At 39.5% G+C, this 20,961-nt stretch overlaps 1 protein-coding gene across 3 annotated transcripts; it reads right to left on the reverse strand.

The window, feature by feature from the left end:
• Window positions 1–520: 520 nt before the first annotated feature.
• osbpl7 (oxysterol binding protein-like 7) lies at window positions 521–20,347 on the reverse strand. 3 transcript variants are annotated; one of them, XM_087845137.1, is made up of 21 exons: window positions 20,136–20,347; window positions 15,089–15,289; window positions 14,550–14,693; window positions 14,405–14,458; window positions 13,525–13,791; window positions 13,305–13,428; window positions 12,239–12,357; window positions 12,064–12,153; window positions 9,914–10,064; window positions 9,685–9,791; window positions 9,405–9,573; window positions 8,971–9,117; window positions 8,742–8,878; window positions 6,158–6,295; window positions 5,245–5,308; window positions 5,025–5,103; window positions 4,158–4,302; window positions 3,935–4,085; window positions 3,577–3,703; window positions 1,506–1,628; window positions 521–932 (listed from the first exon to the last, which is right to left on the reverse strand). In XM_087845137.1, exons 2-21 carry the CDS (start codon window positions 15,218–15,220, stop codon window positions 824–826), a joined length of 2,577 nt encoding a protein of 858 aa, XP_087701263.1. In that variant the 5' UTR covers window positions 15,221–15,289; window positions 20,136–20,347; the 3' UTR covers window positions 521–823. The 3 variants fall into 3 exon arrangements, with proteins under 3 accessions (XP_087701263.1, XP_087701261.1, XP_087701260.1); XM_087845135.1 differs by lacking the exons at window positions 15,089–15,289; window positions 20,136–20,347 and adding an exon at window positions 11,855–11,878 and having other exon boundaries at window positions 14,550–14,670; XM_087845134.1 differs by lacking the exons at window positions 15,089–15,289; window positions 20,136–20,347 and adding an exon at window positions 11,855–11,878 and having other exon boundaries at window positions 9,405–9,791; window positions 14,550–14,670.
• Window positions 20,348–20,961: the final 614 nt, after the last annotated feature.

Below are 20,961 nucleotides of genomic sequence, written 5' to 3' on the forward strand. Positions count from 1 at the left end.
TCCCATGAGCCAGTCACGGGTGTGCAGAAGAATCAAGAACAGATCTGCAGCACTATCTTCACTCTCCGAGTGGTTCATACGTGCTGTCCAGAATATCCACGGCTGAATATCCACTGATCTCGTCCTTTCATATGGTTTTGTCCACTCATTTCTGCAGTCTCATCTCATCACCACAGAGTTAAGTTTTCAAGGTTAGCAAACCCTGGATTCTCTCGAAGTTTCCAGTAAGTCCCGTTTGTCAACCACACGTCCCGTCCAGAGGAGTCTTTGGATCTCCTGATGATGTAAAATAACCGTAAAGAATAATAATTTGCACACATAGCAGTTAAGGACACTATTTTTTATATTTAAAGTCATGGGTTTCTCCAGTTTCTAGAACTATATATGTATATATTCTTTACACTCTTTTTGCTCTATTTTGGTCTCCACCACTCCACCAAATTTGTTCTCAAACTCAATTGCAATAGATCAAACTATCACAAAGCAGCATCCTGATAGAAACTCCACAGAGAAAAGCAATTTTTAAGTCTTAAAGAGTTTGTTGGGAAAAAAAAGAAATTCACATAAAAACAGCATGTTGATTTAAGTAATCTAAAAAAATTAAATGAATAAGATTTTTTTTAATTTCCATTAATGTTTGTTGGGTATCTGAAGATTCCCATGAGCCAGTCACGGGTGTGCAGAAGAATCAAGAACAGATCCGCAGCACTATCTTCACTCTCCGAGTGGTTCATACGTGCTGTCGAGAATATCCACGGCTGAATATCCACTGATCTCGTCCTTTCATGTGGTTTTGTCCACTCATTTCTGCAGTCTCATCTCATCACCACAGAGTTAAGTTTTCAAGGTTAGCAAACCCTGGATTCTCTCGAAGTTTCCAATAAGTCCCGTTTGTCAACCACACGTCCCGTCCAGAGGAATCTTTGGATCTCCTGATGATGTAAATTAACCATAAAGAATAATAATTTGCACACCGGCATTTCTACAGTTCATGTATTTGCATGTTGTTGATGGCAGAAATGATTTTAAATGTTTAAATAATCTTACTGAAGTTACAAAGTTACCATATAAAGCTACAAGAACTGAATGGACTGTAAATATTTTTACTGAATGATTTATCCATGTACTGAAGCAAATTTCAGTCTATGGAGCTGCCTGCTTTTTCCTCTAAAAGCAGTTGTTTTTAAATGTGGCACACAAATAAGCTGAACTGTACAATTACTTCAAATATACAGACACAAAGATATAACCAAATATGGTAAATGGTAAATGGCCTCTATTTGTATAGCGCTTTTACTAGTCCCTAAGGACCCCAAAGCGCTTTACACACCCAGTCATCCACCCATTCACACACACATTCACACACTGGTGATGGCAAGCTACATTGTAGCCACAGCCACCCTGGGTACCCCAGGGTATCAAGGTTGGAAGACTACAATTAAGATAAATCATGATGATAAATGGAAATTATCAATGAACCTGGATTTTATAGGGAATTGACTTACTTGAAAAAACGTGGAACACACACTTCACCCCTTTTGGCGAGCTCTTTTCTCCACTCTCTCTGCATTTCTTCAATCTCGTCCTTCTTTTTGTCAGCTTCATCCACCCTTCCATCCTCCAGCATTCTGCAAGAAGGTGACATCAAGCTTACACCATATTTACTCCGTGTTTCTGGATGATTTTAGCTTGTGCTGACTTTTACATACAAAGCCATTCTTACCTGGCTCCTCCTACGTAGTTGTGAAAACAACCATTATGGCCTTTACAACCATTGCTCTCTTTCCCCTGAATGCACAGAAGGACTTTAAAGTGCTAGGGGAGTTTTCTGTTTGTCATGTGACAACAGCTACACATCCTTGATGTGAATCTCCTCTTCATCCACATCCCAAAGATGCTCTGTTGGAATGGGATCTGGTGACTGTGAAGGCCACTTGAGGCCATTTGAACTCACTTTCATGTTAAAGAAACCAGTTTTAAATTGTTGTGAGCTTTGTGACCTGGTGTGTTATTCAGCAGGAAGCAGCCATCAGAAGATGGGTACAGTGTGGTCATAAAGGGATGGACATGGGCAGGAACAATACTCGTTTAGGCTGTGGTGTTTAAACGATGGTCAGCAGGCCTAAAGTGTGTCAGGAAAATATCCCCCACACCAGCAGCAGCTTGAACTGTTGATGTAAGACAGGATGGATCTATACCACAGGTGTTGAACTCCAGGCCTCGAGGGCCGGTGTCCTGCAGGTTTTAGATGTGTCCTTGATCCAACACAGCTGATTTAAATGGCTAAATTACCTCCTCAACATGTATTGAAGTTCTCCAGAAGCCTGGTAATGAATGAATCATGTGATTCAGGTGTGTTGACGCAGGGTGATATCTAAAACCTGCAGGACACCGGCCCTCGAGGCCTGGAGTTTGACACCCCTGATCTATACTGTTATGCCAAATTTGAACCTGAACATCTCAATGTTACGGCAGAAAATGAGACTCATCAGATCAGGAAACTTTTCCCAATTTACTGTTGTCCAATTCTGGGGAGTCTGTGTAATCTGTTTCCTGTTCTTAGCTGACAGGAGGGGCACCCAGTGTAGTTTTCTGTTGCTGTAGACCAGGGGTGTCAAATTCCAGGCCTCAAGGGCCAGTGTCCTGCAGGTTTTAGATATCACCCTGGGTCAACACACCTGAATCACATGATTAGTTCATTACCAGGCTTCTGGAGAACTTCAAGACATGTTGAGGAGGCAATTTGGCCATTTAAATCAGCTGTGATGGATCAAGAACACATCTAAAACCTGCAGGACACCGGCCATCGAGGCCTGGAGTTTGACACCTGTGCTGTAGACCAGCGGTCCCCAACCCCCGGGCCTCGGACCGGTACCGGGCCACGAGAGTTGAGCCTCAGGTGTGAAATGTAGTTTTCAGGGTTTTATCGGTTTTCAGCGTTATTTTGTTATCATTTTTATCGTTTACTCGGTTTTCCTGGGTCTTTTCACGTGTGTTATGAATAAATTTTCTTTTTTTAGGTACCGGTACTAGTTTTATTTTGTTGTATTTATCCGCGACACCATAAAGGCTGGTCCATGAAAATATTGTCGGGCATAAACCGGTCCGTGGCGCAAAAAAGGTTGGGGACCACTGCTGTAGACCATCTGCTTCAAGATGTTATGATTTCAGAGATGCACTTCTGCCTACCTTGGTTGTAACAATTTGTATAATACTCTCTGTGACTAGGAGTCAGTTTCTGAATCCAGTGTCACAGGGTTGTTCTTAAATACCCAGTGCTTAAATCACCTTTCTTCCCCATTCTGATGCTGGGTTTGAACTTCAGCTGGTCGTCTTGACAATAACTGCATGCCTAAATGCCCCGAGTTGCTCCCATGTGATTGGCTTTTTAGATATTTATTTCTGTTAAGGAGCAGTTGAACAGGTATGCCTAATAAAGTGGGCAGTACATGGATCTATCTAGTTGTAGATAGATAATATTCCAGATCATTGTAATGGACCACAGCTGTGTTAAAATCCCATCTAGTATTGTTTTGGTTTTCCCTTTTTATTTTTTGCATTGGAAAGATTTCTGACCTTTGGTCTGGGCGCAGGCGCGTATCTGTAGGAGGCAGAAGAGGCTTCAAGTCTGAAGGGAGTTCATTCAACTCCATGGCAAAGCTGGAGAAACCATAGTACAGCAGGTAATCCTTTGGCTGTGGATCTGTGGGGTGATAGAAGCCTCTCAGGTGAACTGAGGCACAAACGTGACACTTGGCTTTATCCTGATTAGCTATTTTGGTAGAAAGAGCACCTAATCATCTCACTTAACCTCCATTTAAACTTCTAAAGAGAAGTTTTTGCAGCCAACACGTGACTCAGACTAAAAAGAAATGATGGTCAAAACTAAACAAACAACATTTAAGGAAGCACATCTTAGTTATTTAGGACTCACTTGGCTTCCAGATGCATTTTGGAGTCGGCAGAGTGTCACAGAAGATGCCTTCATGCCACAGACCTCCAAACCGGTGAATGGCACTCCCACTTTGGTCCAACACCACGCCCTGAACCTCATTCTTATTCGTTTCTGAACCCCAATAACGAGACTGCGGCAGAAGAAAAACTCGTTAATCTCACATCTAAAGAGTGTAAGACACGAGCGCTGAGTGGTCCCTCACCTTGACAAAAGTAATCTTGCATGTGCAGATGTTACTTTTGAGGTTTTTGATGACGACCTCTCCATAATGCTCCAGATAGCGCTGCTGGCTGAAGACGTTATGGATGCAAGTCGCTACTTTGTTCCACTCATAGTGTTCACCATACCTTAGGAAAACCCACAAATGCAGAATATTTGGTCATCACTGACACAGATGGTCAATTTTAAATAAAAAAAGATGGCAAATAATTCTGATTGCAGCTTTTCAAAAGTGAGGATTCATACTTTTATTTGGGTTTTTTAAGGTTTTGAACATGTGTAATTTAAAAGAAATCACAGTTTCCAGCAGCGACACTGAGTTTAGACACAGCACAGGAGTCCACAGTATCCAGACTCATAAATGGTAAAACAATTCACAGGTATGACCAAGTGTTTTATTCTTTTTCTATTTCTTTTAAGAAATTTTTCTCATGGCAATGTAAAGCTTAACTACCATCCTAAGGTGTGGCTGAATACTCACTGAATACTCTAATCATTCAATTTTCTGGCTATATTATTGCCCCTAAAATGGAATTTCAGTTGGAAAGCTACCTTTCTGACACAGTGGGAAAGACGCAGATGTGCTAGTGTAAATGGTCTCACAAAAAGCTGCTATGCCCCACCTGGAAGTGGGTAGCATCCAGATGTCTAAGTCACACCACCCACTCTTCCCACGTGTGGGACTAATAAAGGTTATCTTATCTCATCTTACCTTTGTATTTTATATCAGGAGCTTCTCATTGCATCTCATTTTAGCTGAACATTTAATCTACCAACAAATTTTTCAAATATCAATAATCATATATGTCAGCCAGAGAGGAAAAATTGAAAATAAAGCCAGATCGTTTACCTCGGCAGAGTCACGTTTACCATTCCTGTTGGCAGGATCTCCAGCGACTTCCCCCAGAATTTATTTTTCCATCGCTGGTCTGTTCAGATGTAAGAAAGTATTGGTGACACTATACAATATACTCACATCCTTCCTAAAAGCATAATTAAGTCAGAAGACAGAAACAGCTAGTTGCAACAGATAAAGAGAGTGTGCTAGTTTGATAAAAGAAATTGTTCACCTTGCCAGAAGGAGAAGTTCTCTGAGTCAGCATGGCAGGCAGAGATGGGAGGATGGTGGCAGACCTGGGGAAGTACAGAGACTTCATCACAAAATTATGTCTTTCACTATTTCATCCTCAACAAAGAAACAAAGTTCCCAAGTTAAAAAAGCAGGAAACATTGTGTCCGTTTAATACATCTTCCTCATTAAACCAACAGATTTACCTGCATGCACTGCAAAACCAAATCCTATTCCACCGACACTTTGCCACCAACCAATCTAGAGCTGGTTCCACGCATTCAATCCAAAAAACTAGAAAATTGACAGCCCAGACTAAAGACTCTACCCCGATCTTCTTACCACTGAAATTACCCAGATTTCTAATTCAGATTAGGATTGCTAATTAACACTGTCTGTTAAATATGTGGTTCTTAAAAAGCACCAAGGCAGAACTAATACCGCACCAGCACTAGTGTTAGTATCAGCCTTTCATTTGCTGCACTTCATGGTTTATGCTCTTAGAAAGCGTTTCCCAAACGGTGTGACCTGAGGCAAGTTGAGGTATGCGGTGGGATTTTGTATCAATCGTACAATGCTTATAAAATTTATTCGATTTTACAAAGATATTTAAAGAGATATTTCAGAGATCTGTCAAAAACCTGTTTAAAAGTAAAAATTATTATTGATAGGCTTAGACAAACTGCATGCATTTTTTATACCCAAATATAAGCTGGAACACTGGAGTTCTCTAAACTAAAAAGAATAATCATTAGCTCTATGATTATCTATTATTAATTAATTAGATTATCCTTCCTAATTCATCTTTTCCTACTTTATCTTTTCTATATCTGTTTAGCTGTATAAATATCCCTTCTAGGTAACTGAGTGGTTTCCGCGTATAAAGATAACCATGATACACCTGATTCAGATACCTGCTCACTGATGAGGCGGAAACCTCGGTCCTCTCTGATACACTCGTAGGTCTCCCCCAGAATCGGGTTAACGGGCTTGTAGCGGTTCCTGAACGTCGCAGTGGAGTAGCCAGAGATAGCGAAAGCAGCAATGTAAACCTAAACGAGATAAAACACAAAACATAAAGGGTCGCTTTGTTTATCTCCATGTAAAATAATTTTATTTAGTTATTGCTTTCTATGCTATATTTTTCTTTCTCTTGCGATTTTAAATATTTCCCCTTTAAGGTCATCTCCTTGTGCATCTCTGGATCACTTCAAAGGCCCCTGCTACACCAATTTATGTCCACACGTACCGGGTATTTTTGAAAACGCAGATTTTTCTATGCGTTTGCACCTTTCGTCCACACGTAAACTGCGTTTTCGGTCACTGAAAACGGAGATTTCTAAAAACTCCGGCCAGGCTGGATATTTTTGAAAACTCAGTATTTGCATTTACGTGTGGACGAGAAAAACGGAGAAAACTCAGAAAATGCAGCGTCAAAGATGTGCGCATTTTTTGACATCACACTGTGCGCCACGTTATTGTTTCGGTGAAATGAATTTCTACAATACTGTTACTGTTAATTGTTCTCTCTGCAGTGTTTAAATGCTTACATATACACACACAGTTACTGTCCCTCCACACATACGACTCGGTTCTGCTTCTATGCCCCAGCTTTGTTTACTATTTCCCACCGAGGCTTCTAGACTTCTGATTGGCCAACATTTCTACACGGTTAGGAATATAGCGCCACCTGCTGCTTGGCATGTTCCTAGCAGCGTTTTCCTTCATTTCTGCCTTTACGTGTGGACGGGATTATTTTTTAAAACGAAAACGGAAAATCTCCGTTTTCAAAAATACCCGTGTACGTGTGGACCACCTGCACTTGTCCACCGGGAGTGCATGCTGGATCCGCCCCACTCTGTCAAAATTTCATTTTGGGTAACTGACAGAAAGTCCGATTTGATGAGTAGAGTAAGTGATATACAAAGCTTGTCTTAATGTGGAAAATACCAGTTCATAGTAGTGATGGGATTTCCGGCTCTTTTTAGAGAGCCGGCTCTTTCGGCTCGGCTCACTAAAAAGAGCAGGCTCTTTCGGCTCCGAACCGGCTCTTCAGGTTGTTTTGTTGCTTTAATTATTTAATCATTAACAATAATATAAAATTATGCAGAAAAGGAATTACTAATGTAAAAAAAAGTGGTTTTATTTATATATGTTTATATATGGCCCCTAGAGACAAAGCACGTACAAACTCTAAAGCATATACAAACTCCAAAAAGCACGTACAAACTCCAAAACACATTTCTAGCGTTTACTGAACTTCCAAAACAGAGCTACCACTAGCTATCACTTAAATTACACAATTGAAAACATGTGTGTATTGTTTGTGTATTTATAGACAAGCACTCATATTTATTCAAATAATTTAAAAAAAAAGTTCATTTACCTGTTACTACCACACACCAAATCCGGTTGTTGATACTTCCTGGCTTGTGTAGCCACTAGGTAACAAAAGCTCAACACTGGGCCCAAGAAACCTGGAGCACTTCTGTTGTCTTTTGTACGTGTTTTGGAGTTTGTACGTGCTTCTGAGTTTTTACGTGTTTTGGAGTTTGTACGTGCTTCTGAGTTTTTACGTGTTTTGGAGTTTGTACGTGCTTCTGAGTTTTTACGCGTTTTGGAGTTTTTACGCGTTTTGGAGTTTTTACGCGTTTTGGAGTTTGTACATGCTTAGGAGTTTGTACGTGCTTTGTCTCTAAGGTCCACTATAAATATACTCTATTTATTCACTCCACATAAAATGTAATAAATAAATCATAATACAAAAAACAACTATTTACATTTTAAACTTTTAACTATTTAAATTTTCAGCTTTTTCCTTTTAAACAAATTTAACGTGAAACAACACAAAACACTGCAAACCACAACACAATTAAATATAAATTAAAATATTAAAACAAAAAGAAGATGCACATTCTCTGTCATATGGGCCTGCATGATTTCTGAATCCTTTATCATCTGCAACTGAAAATAGCGGATGATTACTATACCTTTCTAATGTGACGTTGTTGTCCCTTGCTCTCTTTCTCTCTGGCTCTGTTCCTGTGCTACTGCGAGTGTAACTAACGCCCCTCCCCCCTCTGCCCAGCGCAAAGTACAGGCCGCGCATGCGGAGTTTAGTGGAAAAAAGGGCGAGAGAGAGGGTGAGAGAAAGAAAGAAAGAAAAAAAAAAAAACCTCACGGCTCCCAATAAGGAGTCGGCTCGCGTCGTTCACTTCAAAGAGCCGGCTCTAAGAGCCATTCCGTTCGCGAACGACCCATCACTAGTTCATAGCGAAGTGAGAGTTTTAACTTGGGTCACAGTGTGAGAAAGCTGAGGGCTGTTTTTTATAGGCTGATATGTAGGCAGAGGTCTTTTTACAAACAGAAGAGCCGCCTCTTGCTGGCCATCACAAAGAATGCAGTTTTAAGGCACTTCCTTTAATCTGTTACTACACACATTGAGCTGGACGTATATCTTATGGCATGTTAACTCGTTTTAAGTGTGGACAGACTTACCATCCTCTGGTAGGGGTCTGATGTGTTGTTGGCAGTATCCAGCAGCTCACTGTACTCCAGCTCTTCACACAGCCTCTGCAGCAGGTTAATGGGCTCATTGAGAACAGCTGGCATGGACACGCGAGCCAAGTCTTTACCTGTGAAGAAACAAAACAGAGGGCTCTGAAAACTGCCACGAAGACTCTTTTCTTGCGTTTTATCAATTCAAGTCTGGATTCCTGGTTCTTACCTATGTTGTTATAGAGTATGGCCACGAGCCCCACGTGGCTGTTGTCAGGACAGTGAACAGGCAGTTTTGTTCGACGTCCAGTGCTCTTGGGAACAACAGTGTTGGGAGTCCTGGAAATGCTGGCACGGTACTTCCGGGTCGCTGATGCTGCAATGTTGGTTAAAGAAAATAATATTATTATTATCAAGAATAAAAGTACGGCTGGATGTTTCTATTCAGGCAATAATAGGAATAAGAGTCTGCATCAGTGCCAGTGGTTTTGAGTTTGTACATAGTGTGAATTGTTGTTTTAGTTAGTACAATATTCACATCAAAGAGTAGAAACAGAAAGAACTATTCAGCAAGTACATTAAAGCTATTTTTTTTAGAATATAAAAAAAACCACTGACTTTTTATACACTTTAAACCCTGGTCACTGATACTGGTGTACCCACTGTGTCCTTCCTCCGGCTCAGAATTGGTGGTGCTTCCGTCGCTTAGTCCGGATTCATCAGACACCTCAGAGGAGCTGCCCCACAGGATGTCATCACTGGCATCAAAATATTCTGCAGCCGAGTCTGCCACCGAAGGAGGTCCTTGGGATGAACGCCTCACTGCCTCAGGCTGGTATCGGAGGAAGAAAAAAAGGAATGAACAAAGAAAATCAGCCACCAAGTATATATTAAAAAAAAAACAGGATAAAGTGTGCCAGAGAGTCCAGATGACAAATCTAACCTGAGCTAATGTGTTAGACTGGTGCATGTTGTTAGCGTCCCAGACTGCCTGCAGCTTCTGCCTCTCCTGGGATAGAGTCTCATGCACCGACTTCAGAGAGTTGAGCACTAAAGGAGCATTAAACAACAGTTTCTGTTGAACAGGAAGGTATCTGTGGCAGGATAAATGTGCTCAAATTAACGTTTGTCTACCAGTAGATGACATATTTGTGTTGATATGTTTCTCTGACCTCGTTGAGACATAGCGTAGATGTCCTGTTGGATTTTCTTCCCTTCGGGCGAATTGACCGTGGAAGGGGAGAGCTGAGAGTACACGTAGTCGGGGATACACGGGACCGATGCACCGAGGTGGGCCGAGTTGCTCAGGTGACTTGAGGACAGCTGTGAAGTGAACAGAGGAAGGACTGTGGTTGATTCCCTTGCTATCTATCTTTGTGAGTAGATGTCACTGTTGTGTTGTGTTATCCAGCACAGGTTTAACCAGCACTATGAAGGGAAGTCCCAATGTTTATACCAGGGAATGGGAATGCACCACCAACATACAGAGATCTTCACAAATCTTACTAGTACTGCTGAAAGTGGGAGTCCTGTTTTACTGCCCATCTCAGGTTTGTGCTTACAGAACATCTGAGAGGATCCAAATGATCTTTGGGTCTATTTGGGACATCTGTGCGTTGTATTTGCATGTCAGGCCATATTGGGTTTGTGAAGACCTCTAATGTTAGGGGTTAACAGAGACTACAAAAGCACCTACAACGGAGTGGAAAGAATAGTTTGATATTGGGGAAATGTGTGCTGTTTTAGATGAGTTGGATGAGTAGACTCCCATCATTGTCTTCACCTGCTGTTGATTTCTTACACCTTTGTCTTATTTCGTAAGTCTTCTTACGTAATTGTCCACATTGTGTATATATAGTCATTTTTTCCTCTGTATCCTTTTCCCTGTCTGATTGTCTGTGATTGTGTGGATTTCATACATTAGGTTTTTGCAGTATTCTGTAATTGTTCTTAATAAAGCTTGTTTTTTGTTTCTTTATTGAGCCTATTTATATACAGTAACATGTATTTGTAAAAACTAGAATAAAATCTGGAGCTTTTGGGTGTTACACATGATGTTAATTAGTTAAGATGATGGCTGAATTGCACCGAATTTTTTATTATTGTTATTAAATACTCCTATGCTTCTGGCTAATATAAAGACATGGCTAGGAGTGTGATCTATAAAATTACAGCATTCTAATCAGTGACATATTAATGTCTTAAATGTGGGTGTCTGCTACCACAATCCTGCAGGTTTTCTGCTTATAAATGCATTAATTTGCCATTTTTTAGTTTGATCACTTCCTGTTGTTTGGTAAGGAAGAAAACCTACAAAGCTGTAGAATAGACAGCTGACATTACTGGAGACAGGAAAAGCAGATTTGCTGTAAACAAGTTTGTTCATACATCTTACAGTCATGCCATTGTTATGCTCTTTTTTGTGCAAAACGATTGATTATATTGTAACCTAGAGTGGAGAGACTCTTTCTCCACCTCCAGGGCTCTAAGAAATATGTTCCAGTCAAGATTAACACAAGAAACCACTCATACATTGTGCTCATACAGCCACAGCGTGAACACCATAGGTGACACATCTTCGGTTGCCGCTACCTGCTGCATTGGTCGCTTTGAGCAACAGCGATGACATCACACGGTCACACCCATTTATGCTAACGTTATGTTACAGCAGGTAACTGCAGTATTCTCCTGAACAATTGTTGCCACTCAGTTAAAGCCTCCATATCAGCGCTGGTGTAGAAGGAGAGGAGGCCAAACCAGGATCAAAGAAATTGCTGAGTTTTTGGGGGTTTTCAACTTTTTGTCCACAAAATCTTTCCAAGCAGTTGCAACAACTCCTGTATCATCTTTGAGCTTTTGTACTTTTATATCATTAAAATGTTAGCAAAAACCAACACGATCGTACGCCAGATTACAAAAATCGAGAGGTGCACAAGCAGCACCTTAGTCCTCATATGTATAACTAAGGCAGTGCTGTTTTCCTTTTTACCCTGGAAAAAAACATCATTCATGAAGTTATAAATTATGGTTAGGAAGTCTGCTGTAGAGTGTGAATGAAGAACATTCAAACATTTCTAAGCATGAAGTTGTCTCATGTACTAATAGTGACTCACCGATTTAGTAATCCCACGAATAGGCTTTGGATTAGATTAGAGAAAGGTCCCAAAATGTTACTGAAGAATTGGGATTTCATAAACCCAATATGCTGACTCAATGTATGAATTCAAAAACCAAGATGTCAAATTACTATTTAATTAATATGAACATTTAGCTTGTTGATCGTGTCCTTTTTAAGAAAGTGAAGGTTACAGACCATTCTTACCATTCCCAGGGCCTCCACTCTGGACAGTGTGCGGGAATGACCCCAGATCTTCCCTGATTTCGGCTTCTTCGGTTTCTCCAGTGACAGATTCTGCACCAAAAAAAGGTTTATTTTCTCATGTGATTATGCTGGAGACATATTGCAGTATGTACAACATGTTTGAGCCTATATGCACCTGTATGCTGATGATCCGTTGCAGGTCTCCATTAGTAAAAGCCTGCCCCACCTCCAGTGCCTGCAGCCTCTGGATTAAGCGGTTTAGCTCAGAAAGGTCCAGATGACAACGGTTCAGCTCTGGCAGGAAATATCAAGGAAGCAAATTTTTTTAACTAATTAATCACAAAAGAGTCCTGCTGGCCACAGAGCTAATATACAGAAATAGCTGTTGCACTGTGAGTCCAAGAAAAACACCTTTTTCTTTAAATCTGGTGGACTGAGACAGCAACTTGATGTTTATCAAGTTTTATGCAGATGACTATCCCTTATTAAATGGTGTTAGCATTTTAAAATAACAACAACAACAAAAAAGAACATTTAACTATATTTTCCCCAATTTAACTCTAAACAGTAACGGGACACAGTAAAATACATTTAAGTAAACTTATTGTACTTTTACCTCACAGTTATTGTTACTTGCTATTTTTCATGCCTAAAGAATTTGCATACAAAATGTAAGATATATAAAGTTTACAATATACTTTGATTTAAATCAAACTATCCAACAGTACATACATTATTAATGATAATTAATATTAATTTTACTGTTCCAGCTTTTTCTTTTCAACATTTGTAATAATTGAGATGTGAATGTGACTTTAATAGGTCTGACGAAACTCTGGATAATTGTATTAGGTTTCTTTCACCATTTTATCAATGAATTTAGTAAATAACACTTGTCTTATTGGAACAGTTGGAAAAATACCTGTACTCCAACCAACCTCAAAAGCAAATGTTAGTTAGACATTTTGCACACGCAATAAATAATCTAATAATAGTCACATAGGACATATTGGTCATTTTTAAGTTACCTACTTTAAGTCTTCTTTTCTGTAAATACTATTTGTGGGTGTTTTATATGGACACTCAATTATATTATCAAAAAGAGAAAACCAAGCTGAAGAACAGAGGATGTCAGGCAATATAACCTAATGCTGAAACTTGAAGACTGTACTCAACAAACTGCCACTTTTAAAATCACCTGTTCAGTTTTGTCATTGCAGCTAGGACTATTAGACAAATACCTTGAACGCAGATGTCGGGATTGTGGCTTTGTTGCAGCCAGGCAGACACCTTCGTGTTCACGGCTGTGTTAGCTGACGGCAGCACGCCTGACGCTCCAGCTGAATCTGCCGTCCCCGTGGCGCTCTAATAAAATAGAGGCAAGAGAACACCGGGTTACCCTCGGTGGCCTGTAACAACTGTGGCTTTCAGTCTGACGTCACTTTCTTACTCCATTATTACCAAATCTCCATTTCTCTGAGCTTGTTCAGCCGCAGTGGGAAGGGACAAAGTGTGGAGGACGCTGCTGTGAAGATGAGCCGCCTCATTCTTCTTGTACAGGCGGTGAGCTTGTAGCTTGGTTACCCAGATGTAGAAGAGTTCATGACTCTTTGCCTTCATATGATACAGAAAGTCCCCTGCATCCAAATCAATCCGATTTGATTTCTTGTTTATCGATATTACTGCAAGGCTAACATCTAGCGAGCCCTGGACTCGTCCCCTGGCCACCTGTCAAAAACAAAGTGATATGAAAGCTTGTTATTAAGATTATTTACTGACACTGAATAAATCAGACATCACATTAAAGTTGGGTTAGAGGTGGTTTGCCAAGTGGCTTGCAGAGAAACTAGGCAGGCTAAACATAAAAGATGTGCTCTATCAAGATTTGCCAATAGGATTTGTGTTCAACCATCACCCGGCGTTGAGATCAACTGATTTCCCAAATGCCAATATAAGAGGAAAATACCCTCACCAGCTATTTTATTAGTTACACCTGTTTAACTGCTTATTTATGAAGCTATCTAATCAAAACATCAGCAACTGAATGCATTTAGGCATGCAGACATGCTGAAGGTGATCTACTGAAGTTCAAACTGAACATCAGAATAGAGAAGAAAGCTGATTTAAGATACTCTGAACATTGTTGTTGGTGTCACACGGGTTGCCTGAGTATTTCAGAAACTGATGATCTACTGGGGTTTTCTCTCCATCTCTAGGCTTTAGAACGGTCGTAAAAAGCTAGCAACAGTTTCTCGGGGTGAAAAATGCCTGGTTGATGTTAGAAGTCAAAAGAGAAAGGTCAATCCTTGCATTGTCTGGACAAACATAAAATTTCACTTACATCTTGTTGATTTTTGGAGTAGCGTAAGATCCCTCCTTCCAAGACGAAGTACCGCTGAAAAAGAGATCATCTTTTTTGAAACTGACGGATTTTAAAGAGACCCGACGTTTGAGCAGCAACGTGAATGAGTGCACTGACTTCTCACCTTGTGCCAGCCTTTAAGTGGCCATTTCCTCCTCTTGAGAAGATATCCTTCACAGATTCCCGGGGCGGTCCTGTCTTGAGGATCGTCACCTGCTCCCTGCATTTCAACCTGAAGGTCGTCAATTACTTCCCAGTCTTTGATAATCTGTGGAAAATATCAAGAAAAATTAAGTTGTCGTTTCTTGCTGCGTAAATAAATGGATAAAAATGAATGAATGGAAATATCCTAAAGTTGTAAATTGAAGAAAATCAGTCTGCAACTATTTTGATAGCCGATTAACCGTTTTAATACGTTTTAAGGCAAAAATTCCAAATATATTTGAAGATTTGTGGCTTTTTTTGCTGCATCTGATCATATAAACTGTTCTTTTTTGATTGTTTTTTGATTGTTTATTAGACAGATCAAGTTATGTGACTTTTTAAACATATATATAACTTCAGCAGTCTCAAAACGTCTGGGAGGATGGGGATGATCGAGAGGAAATGTGGAGTTGATGAATCTAATTTATTTTCATGTTTTCATAGACCGAACTGTCTGACCTGTCTGGAGTGGCGAGATGACAGAGTGCTGCTGCTCTGAGAGTGGGCTGGCTTGTTCCAGGTGTGGGAAGTCTTCTCCAGGCCGCTTGCCAGCGATTGGCTGCGATTGAGTGAAGATCCAGACAGGTCCATCTCAGAGCGCCGACCTCAGACTCCCCTTCTTGTTGTGAGCGAGTTCTGCTGCGATCTACCAAAATCCCCCTGAAATCAAAGGAAGACCAAGGAGATGATGGGTATTCTGAGAGTACAAGTGCCTACTTCCTCATAATTATTTCCATTTTTTTTTAGCTGTTATAAAACAGAATTTAAAACAGAAAAAAATCCTCATTAAATGCAGTAAAGTACTAGCACTTATTTGTCAGCATCAAACTATTATTGTACTGCTGTAACCTGCCTGTCTTACTGTAAAAAATAAAAATTAGACCCATATAATATTTAAATAATATTTTAAATAATCACATTTTTGCATTGTTGCAACTCCTCTGCTTACAGGACTGCTGCTATTTTCAATAATTTATAACTACTCTTAAAAATGAATGCCACATCTGATGAATCAATGCAGGCCCATTGTTCTTAGCCACATAAACATAAAACTGAAAAGCACATCACACATCCACAGCAGTCAAAGTCTAATCAAAAAATAACTGAAATAACCATCACAAGACTTCTTAAGTAGTGATTTCTCAAACATTTACATTTTCACTTGCCAGAGAAAATCTACTATCCTATAATATCAAAAATAAAAAACGGCACCAAACCTTTAAACCAAATCAGTGAACACTGGGCTTGGAGACACTTTCATGTACAATAAGCCTGTTTCCCATTTATTTCCGCCTGATCCAAACTGGCCTTTAAAAGGTAACACCAGCCCTTTAGCAAAGAGTTAGTGCACACTTATTTTAGCTGCAACAAAAATCTATTTTAGCCAAAGTAAGGCAGACAGCCTCTTAACTGAATGTGCATAATTATTATTTTTACTAGTCTTCTAAATATCAGACAAAAGGTCAATTTTTTTCTCATAACCTTAATGTTCTGGCTGACAAATCTAAACAAATCTGAGAAAAATTATCATTTGAGTGTTTAAGATTCTGGCTCCTCAAACACCATCAGCTGACGAAGCTCATTTCCTGAAACTGTGTTCTTAAAACATATTTCAATTCCAGTGGTTTAAAAAATATAATTGATCAACTAATCAGTGACGGGTGAAAACTGATGTGTTCCTCTGATTATTAAACTTCTCATTGAGCCCTGTGATATTAACTGTGTCACATATCATTCCTTCCTTTGTCTCCTTCCCGTTTCCTGCCTGTATGCCCGCTAGTACTACGAATAATAAAAATAAACATAATTATGAGCCTTTAAAAAGTCAGGACTTAAGTGAACAATAAGTTGACAAATGATCCTGCATGAACAAACAAACAAAAACTTTAAATATATTGATACATTTCTACCTTGATGTCTTATTTTCACCAAATCTTGCATTAGGTCAGTTTAATTTAGTCGTGTATGAAGAGCTGTGAAAGGTGAGAAAGTTCCATGAGCAACAAGTGAAAGTGTTTAACAGACTGAGCAGAGCAGGAGACAAGGAAGGACTCTAAGTAATCCAGTTATCTAACACAGGTGAGAGCTGAGCTCTCGGTTCAAGCCTGGTATCATAAATGCTACCTGGATATAGCACAGCACACCTGAATCCTCCAACCAGATCACTCTGGATCCTGGAGTCAAGCACACTGATTTAGAGCATTTTACTGACCAAAAACCAAAGCCAAAGTTGGAAGATTTATCTAAGAATATGTTTTATCTTACCATAATGAATACATCACGCTTTAAGGTGCACAGATTTGGGGGGAAATATGTGACAATTTATTATCAACAGTTTTAACACCAAACTCTTGTTTTGTTACGGTCTGTGGGCTTCATTGGGTTATTTTCTGTTTTCTGTGTAAGTTGACTTTTTGTTCTTATTCTAAACCTTTAATTTTGCTGACTATGTTGACTGAGTTGTGTTACAATTGTAATTCTGTTCTCAGTTCAGTCATGTTCTGATATTTATGAGTGTTTTCTTGTCTCTGCTTTAGATGTTTTCTAGTTACGTCCTTCCTGTTTTACTTTGTAATTCCAGTCTCCTGTGTCTTTGTATTTAATTTTAGGTCGTTTTGTATGTTTAGCTCAATAAGGCTAGCTGTTCCTATTTCCCCACCTGCTTCCTCTTCCCGTGATCGCCCTGTGTGTCCGTGTGTATATACATATAGTCCCAGTTGAGTCTATATTTGGTTCATTCCTGACGTGTTTTTATTGTTGTTCTTATAGCAAAATGATTTTAATTTTGTCTTTTAAATCAAAGTTTTTAAGTTTCACAAAAGGCAGGTTTAGTTGTACAAATATAAATAAAATATTATTACAATATTATTATTACATTATGTGTCTTAATTTATTATTTTATTATTTTATTTACAAAGACACAAGAGCGAATGCAGATTTCTAATTTAACACGTTTATTTTGTAGCAGATGCAACATTTTAAATTTGTTTGATTTAAAAAAACAGATGTACCTGGTTCCAGGTCTTTAAATGTGTGCACATCCTTAGACATCTGTGACGGTAAATTTATTACTTTGTTTTTGAGGCTGATGGTTTTTTAAGCTTTCATTTGCTGATATTTAATAGGCCAAGAAAATCTTAATTGATATTTTAATCAGCCTGTGCAGACGTAATTATTTGCACAGGCTGGTTTAACAGCTACTCTATGACTGGATTGATCTGTTAAGGCAGGGGTGGGCAATTCCAGGCCCCGAGGGCCGGTGTCCCTGCAGGTTTTAGATGTGTCCTTGAACCAACACAGCTGATTTAAATGGCTAAATTAGCTCCTCAACATGTCCTGAAGTTCCCCAGAGGCCTGGTAACGAACTAATCATGTGATTCAGGTGTGTTGACCCAAAGTGAGATCTAAAATCTGCAGGACACCGGCCCTCGGGGCCTGGACATGCCCACCCCTGTGTTAAGGGCTCCTTCTGGCCCTCCCCCTTAATCTAAATACAAGCCACACATCAAACAATCCTGCATCAGTTTGGAGTCATTTGATGAAACACAACTTTAGCAATACGAATCTTTAGAAAAACTCTCAGATGGACTGAGGATCTCCAAATATTCAGCCTAATTAATTTTGGGTAATTAGCTGTTTAAGCAACTTAACACATATGTAGCTAATTAAACTGCTAAAACTACTGGAGGTGGGTGAATCTGTGGCTTATGGGGGATCCCCGTGGAGTTTGCCTTGTTGGTAATCCACTCTTGTGCAGTGTGTGGCACCATGGCCAATACCGTCTGCAAGGAGAGGATTACCTCTTCTTAATTGGTTTTTCAAGAGATGTTTTTAGCTACTTAGAGTAACCTGGACACGGAGTAACTCGATCTGAAGACGGAGAGCACTGACACAATAATATTATTCATGATGACCACAGAATAACACTTCTATACACTTAATATAAATTTATGCCATGGTTTGTTTACTACTTAGAATGTTTTATGACTTTCAAGAGCTGCAAAGAAAACTCTTCTATTTGTCGTATTTTATGTGTATTTGCATTTGATTTGTGAGTCTGAGAACAAGCTACTAATATTCGTTGTGTTAAAATTTGCATTTTAACACAGACATCGCAGCATCAGTCTGCAGAATCACTGTACAGATGTGCAAATATAACTTTCATATTTATATTTTTTGACCTGACAGACTTAAAGAAGGTTTTTTGGGTGCAACAAAATGCTTTACAAATCTTTCCAATACACTGTAGTAAGTAATTTTGCCAGTACTGGGATGCTAAGTCAGTGCATTCAATTTGCTTTCTGTCTAAATCTATCCAGAAGCAGCCTGCCTTGCTGTTATGTAAGGGCAAGAGAGGATGAGAGTAACTGACCTCAGTACTGAAAGCATGTGGTGGAAACAGGATGAAAGGATTTGCAGGTTTCTGAGCTTGCTTAGTCAGAAAGGGACATGCACAATAGTCCGCACTGAGTTTGATTATGATTTCCACTCCCATTTTATTTTGGTTTCATGTTCTAGACACAGAATCATAAAAAACCTCTGCGTATCTCCCATGTTTAGAAGTTATCCTTACAGTGTAAATATCATAGTTGCATACATTTAAACCACTCACACTCCAGTTCATTTAACTCAACTTCCAAACTGCAATAAAACGTTAAATAACTCAAAGATGATGAATGGTTATTTGCTGGACTACTGTTTGACCTCATTTGACCCAGAAAACCTAGATAATGTACGCTAATGACGCATGCGCCATTAGCGTGCTGCCTGCTGTAACCCATAATTTCCTTCGGGATTAATAAAGTATTTTGATTCTGATTCTAAGACAATGTGCACGCAGATGGATGAGTGATGTAATGAGCTCACAGGGGGGGGAAATGGTGGTCAACACAACAAGTCAGACAAGGTGGAGACTTCATGCATCATGCCTGAGGGTGGAGTTAAGATGCACAGATTATGATTGTTATAATCTCTTGTGTGGAATAAAATACTCTTACCAATAGTGTTCAGGACAGCTAGTATGCACGAAAACGTGCAACTTACATCAAAAAGACTAAATGCTGAGCACGTTTTTGGACTCAAAAAAACCCCACAAAACATTACAAAGGGCAGTGAAACAGTTTTAAAGGTAGATTCTTGTCCTGATCACTTCACATCCTTGGTTAACAAGTCCTTTGTTTCACCTGTAAACTACTGAAGTCTGCATAGGGTCTAATCTGGATTAATATACTACTGCCTCAGCACAACGACAAGTAAAGGTTACTTTCATTTTAATCAAATGCTTTTAGTGTTGTTTCATACATACATATATATATATGTATGTGCAGATTAACATATTCCCATGACGCATTCGCTGTCCAGATTACACCACACATAACTGCTGAATTACACAGAATTTCTGGTGGTTATATTCGGTGTTTTCCATTAAGATTTAGCCCAAACTTTCACATTGCTTGTCTGGTATTTTCAAATCTATTTTGGAAAAGCAATTTTTAAAAACTCCCACCTGAAATCCACCTCCGACTCTCATCGTCTGTCCTTCCGCGTCTGATTAATCCGACAAAAGTCTCATTTGGCGTTTGGTAATCTGTGAAAACTCACCATTTCGATGAAAAAATAGCGACAAACGTTGAAACAAAAGAAGTCAGACTGCATGCTTTATCCAGAGACAATCACATAATCTCACCCGCCGTGCCCTCTCTGCGGCGGGTGACAGCGGCTCCCTCAAATCCAAGGAGGGCCGTGCGTCGCAGGCGGCGCGCACCATGCGCAACGTGTCCTGCCCATTATCCGCATTAGCTGGAATTACACTGAGAGTCTAGGGCTGTAGTGGAGAGTGAATCTAAGCAGGCTCCTCTCTCTGAACACTCAGTTTACTCATTTTTAGGTTGAAGCAGAGATTAAATGGACAAAACCTGAAGCCTCTTCACACAAACTTATTAATACAGTATTTTAGGGGATATTAATGACCTTTATATGTTAATAACTTCCAGGAGAACACCAGAATGTCTTGATATGGCCTTCCCAATTCTTAATAATTCACAATAAACCATGATTTACTATTTCTTTAACATTATATCTTATTTTAATAGATTCAGTTCTGCAGCTTCTGTCGTTTTGTTAATAAAATCTTAAAATTTTTTAATACGGTTCCTTTTTCTCTGCACTCTAAATTACATTGTTGTACTACTGTTTGCCTGCTCTTGTGCAGAGGTGCATACTGTTGAAGTAAAAATGAGTAATATGCATCGCTCCCATTTGACCCAGATTAGCATGCTGTAATCTGTAATCTGGAGATTAACTCATCAGATCTGTGACCAGTTGTGTTTATT

Source organism: Neolamprologus brichardi, chromosome 8, assembly GCF_056152115.1.
Source record: "Neolamprologus brichardi isolate AB-2024 chromosome 8, ASM5615211v1, whole genome shotgun sequence".
NCBI lineage: Eukaryota > Metazoa > Chordata > Actinopteri > Cichliformes > Cichlidae > Neolamprologus > Neolamprologus brichardi.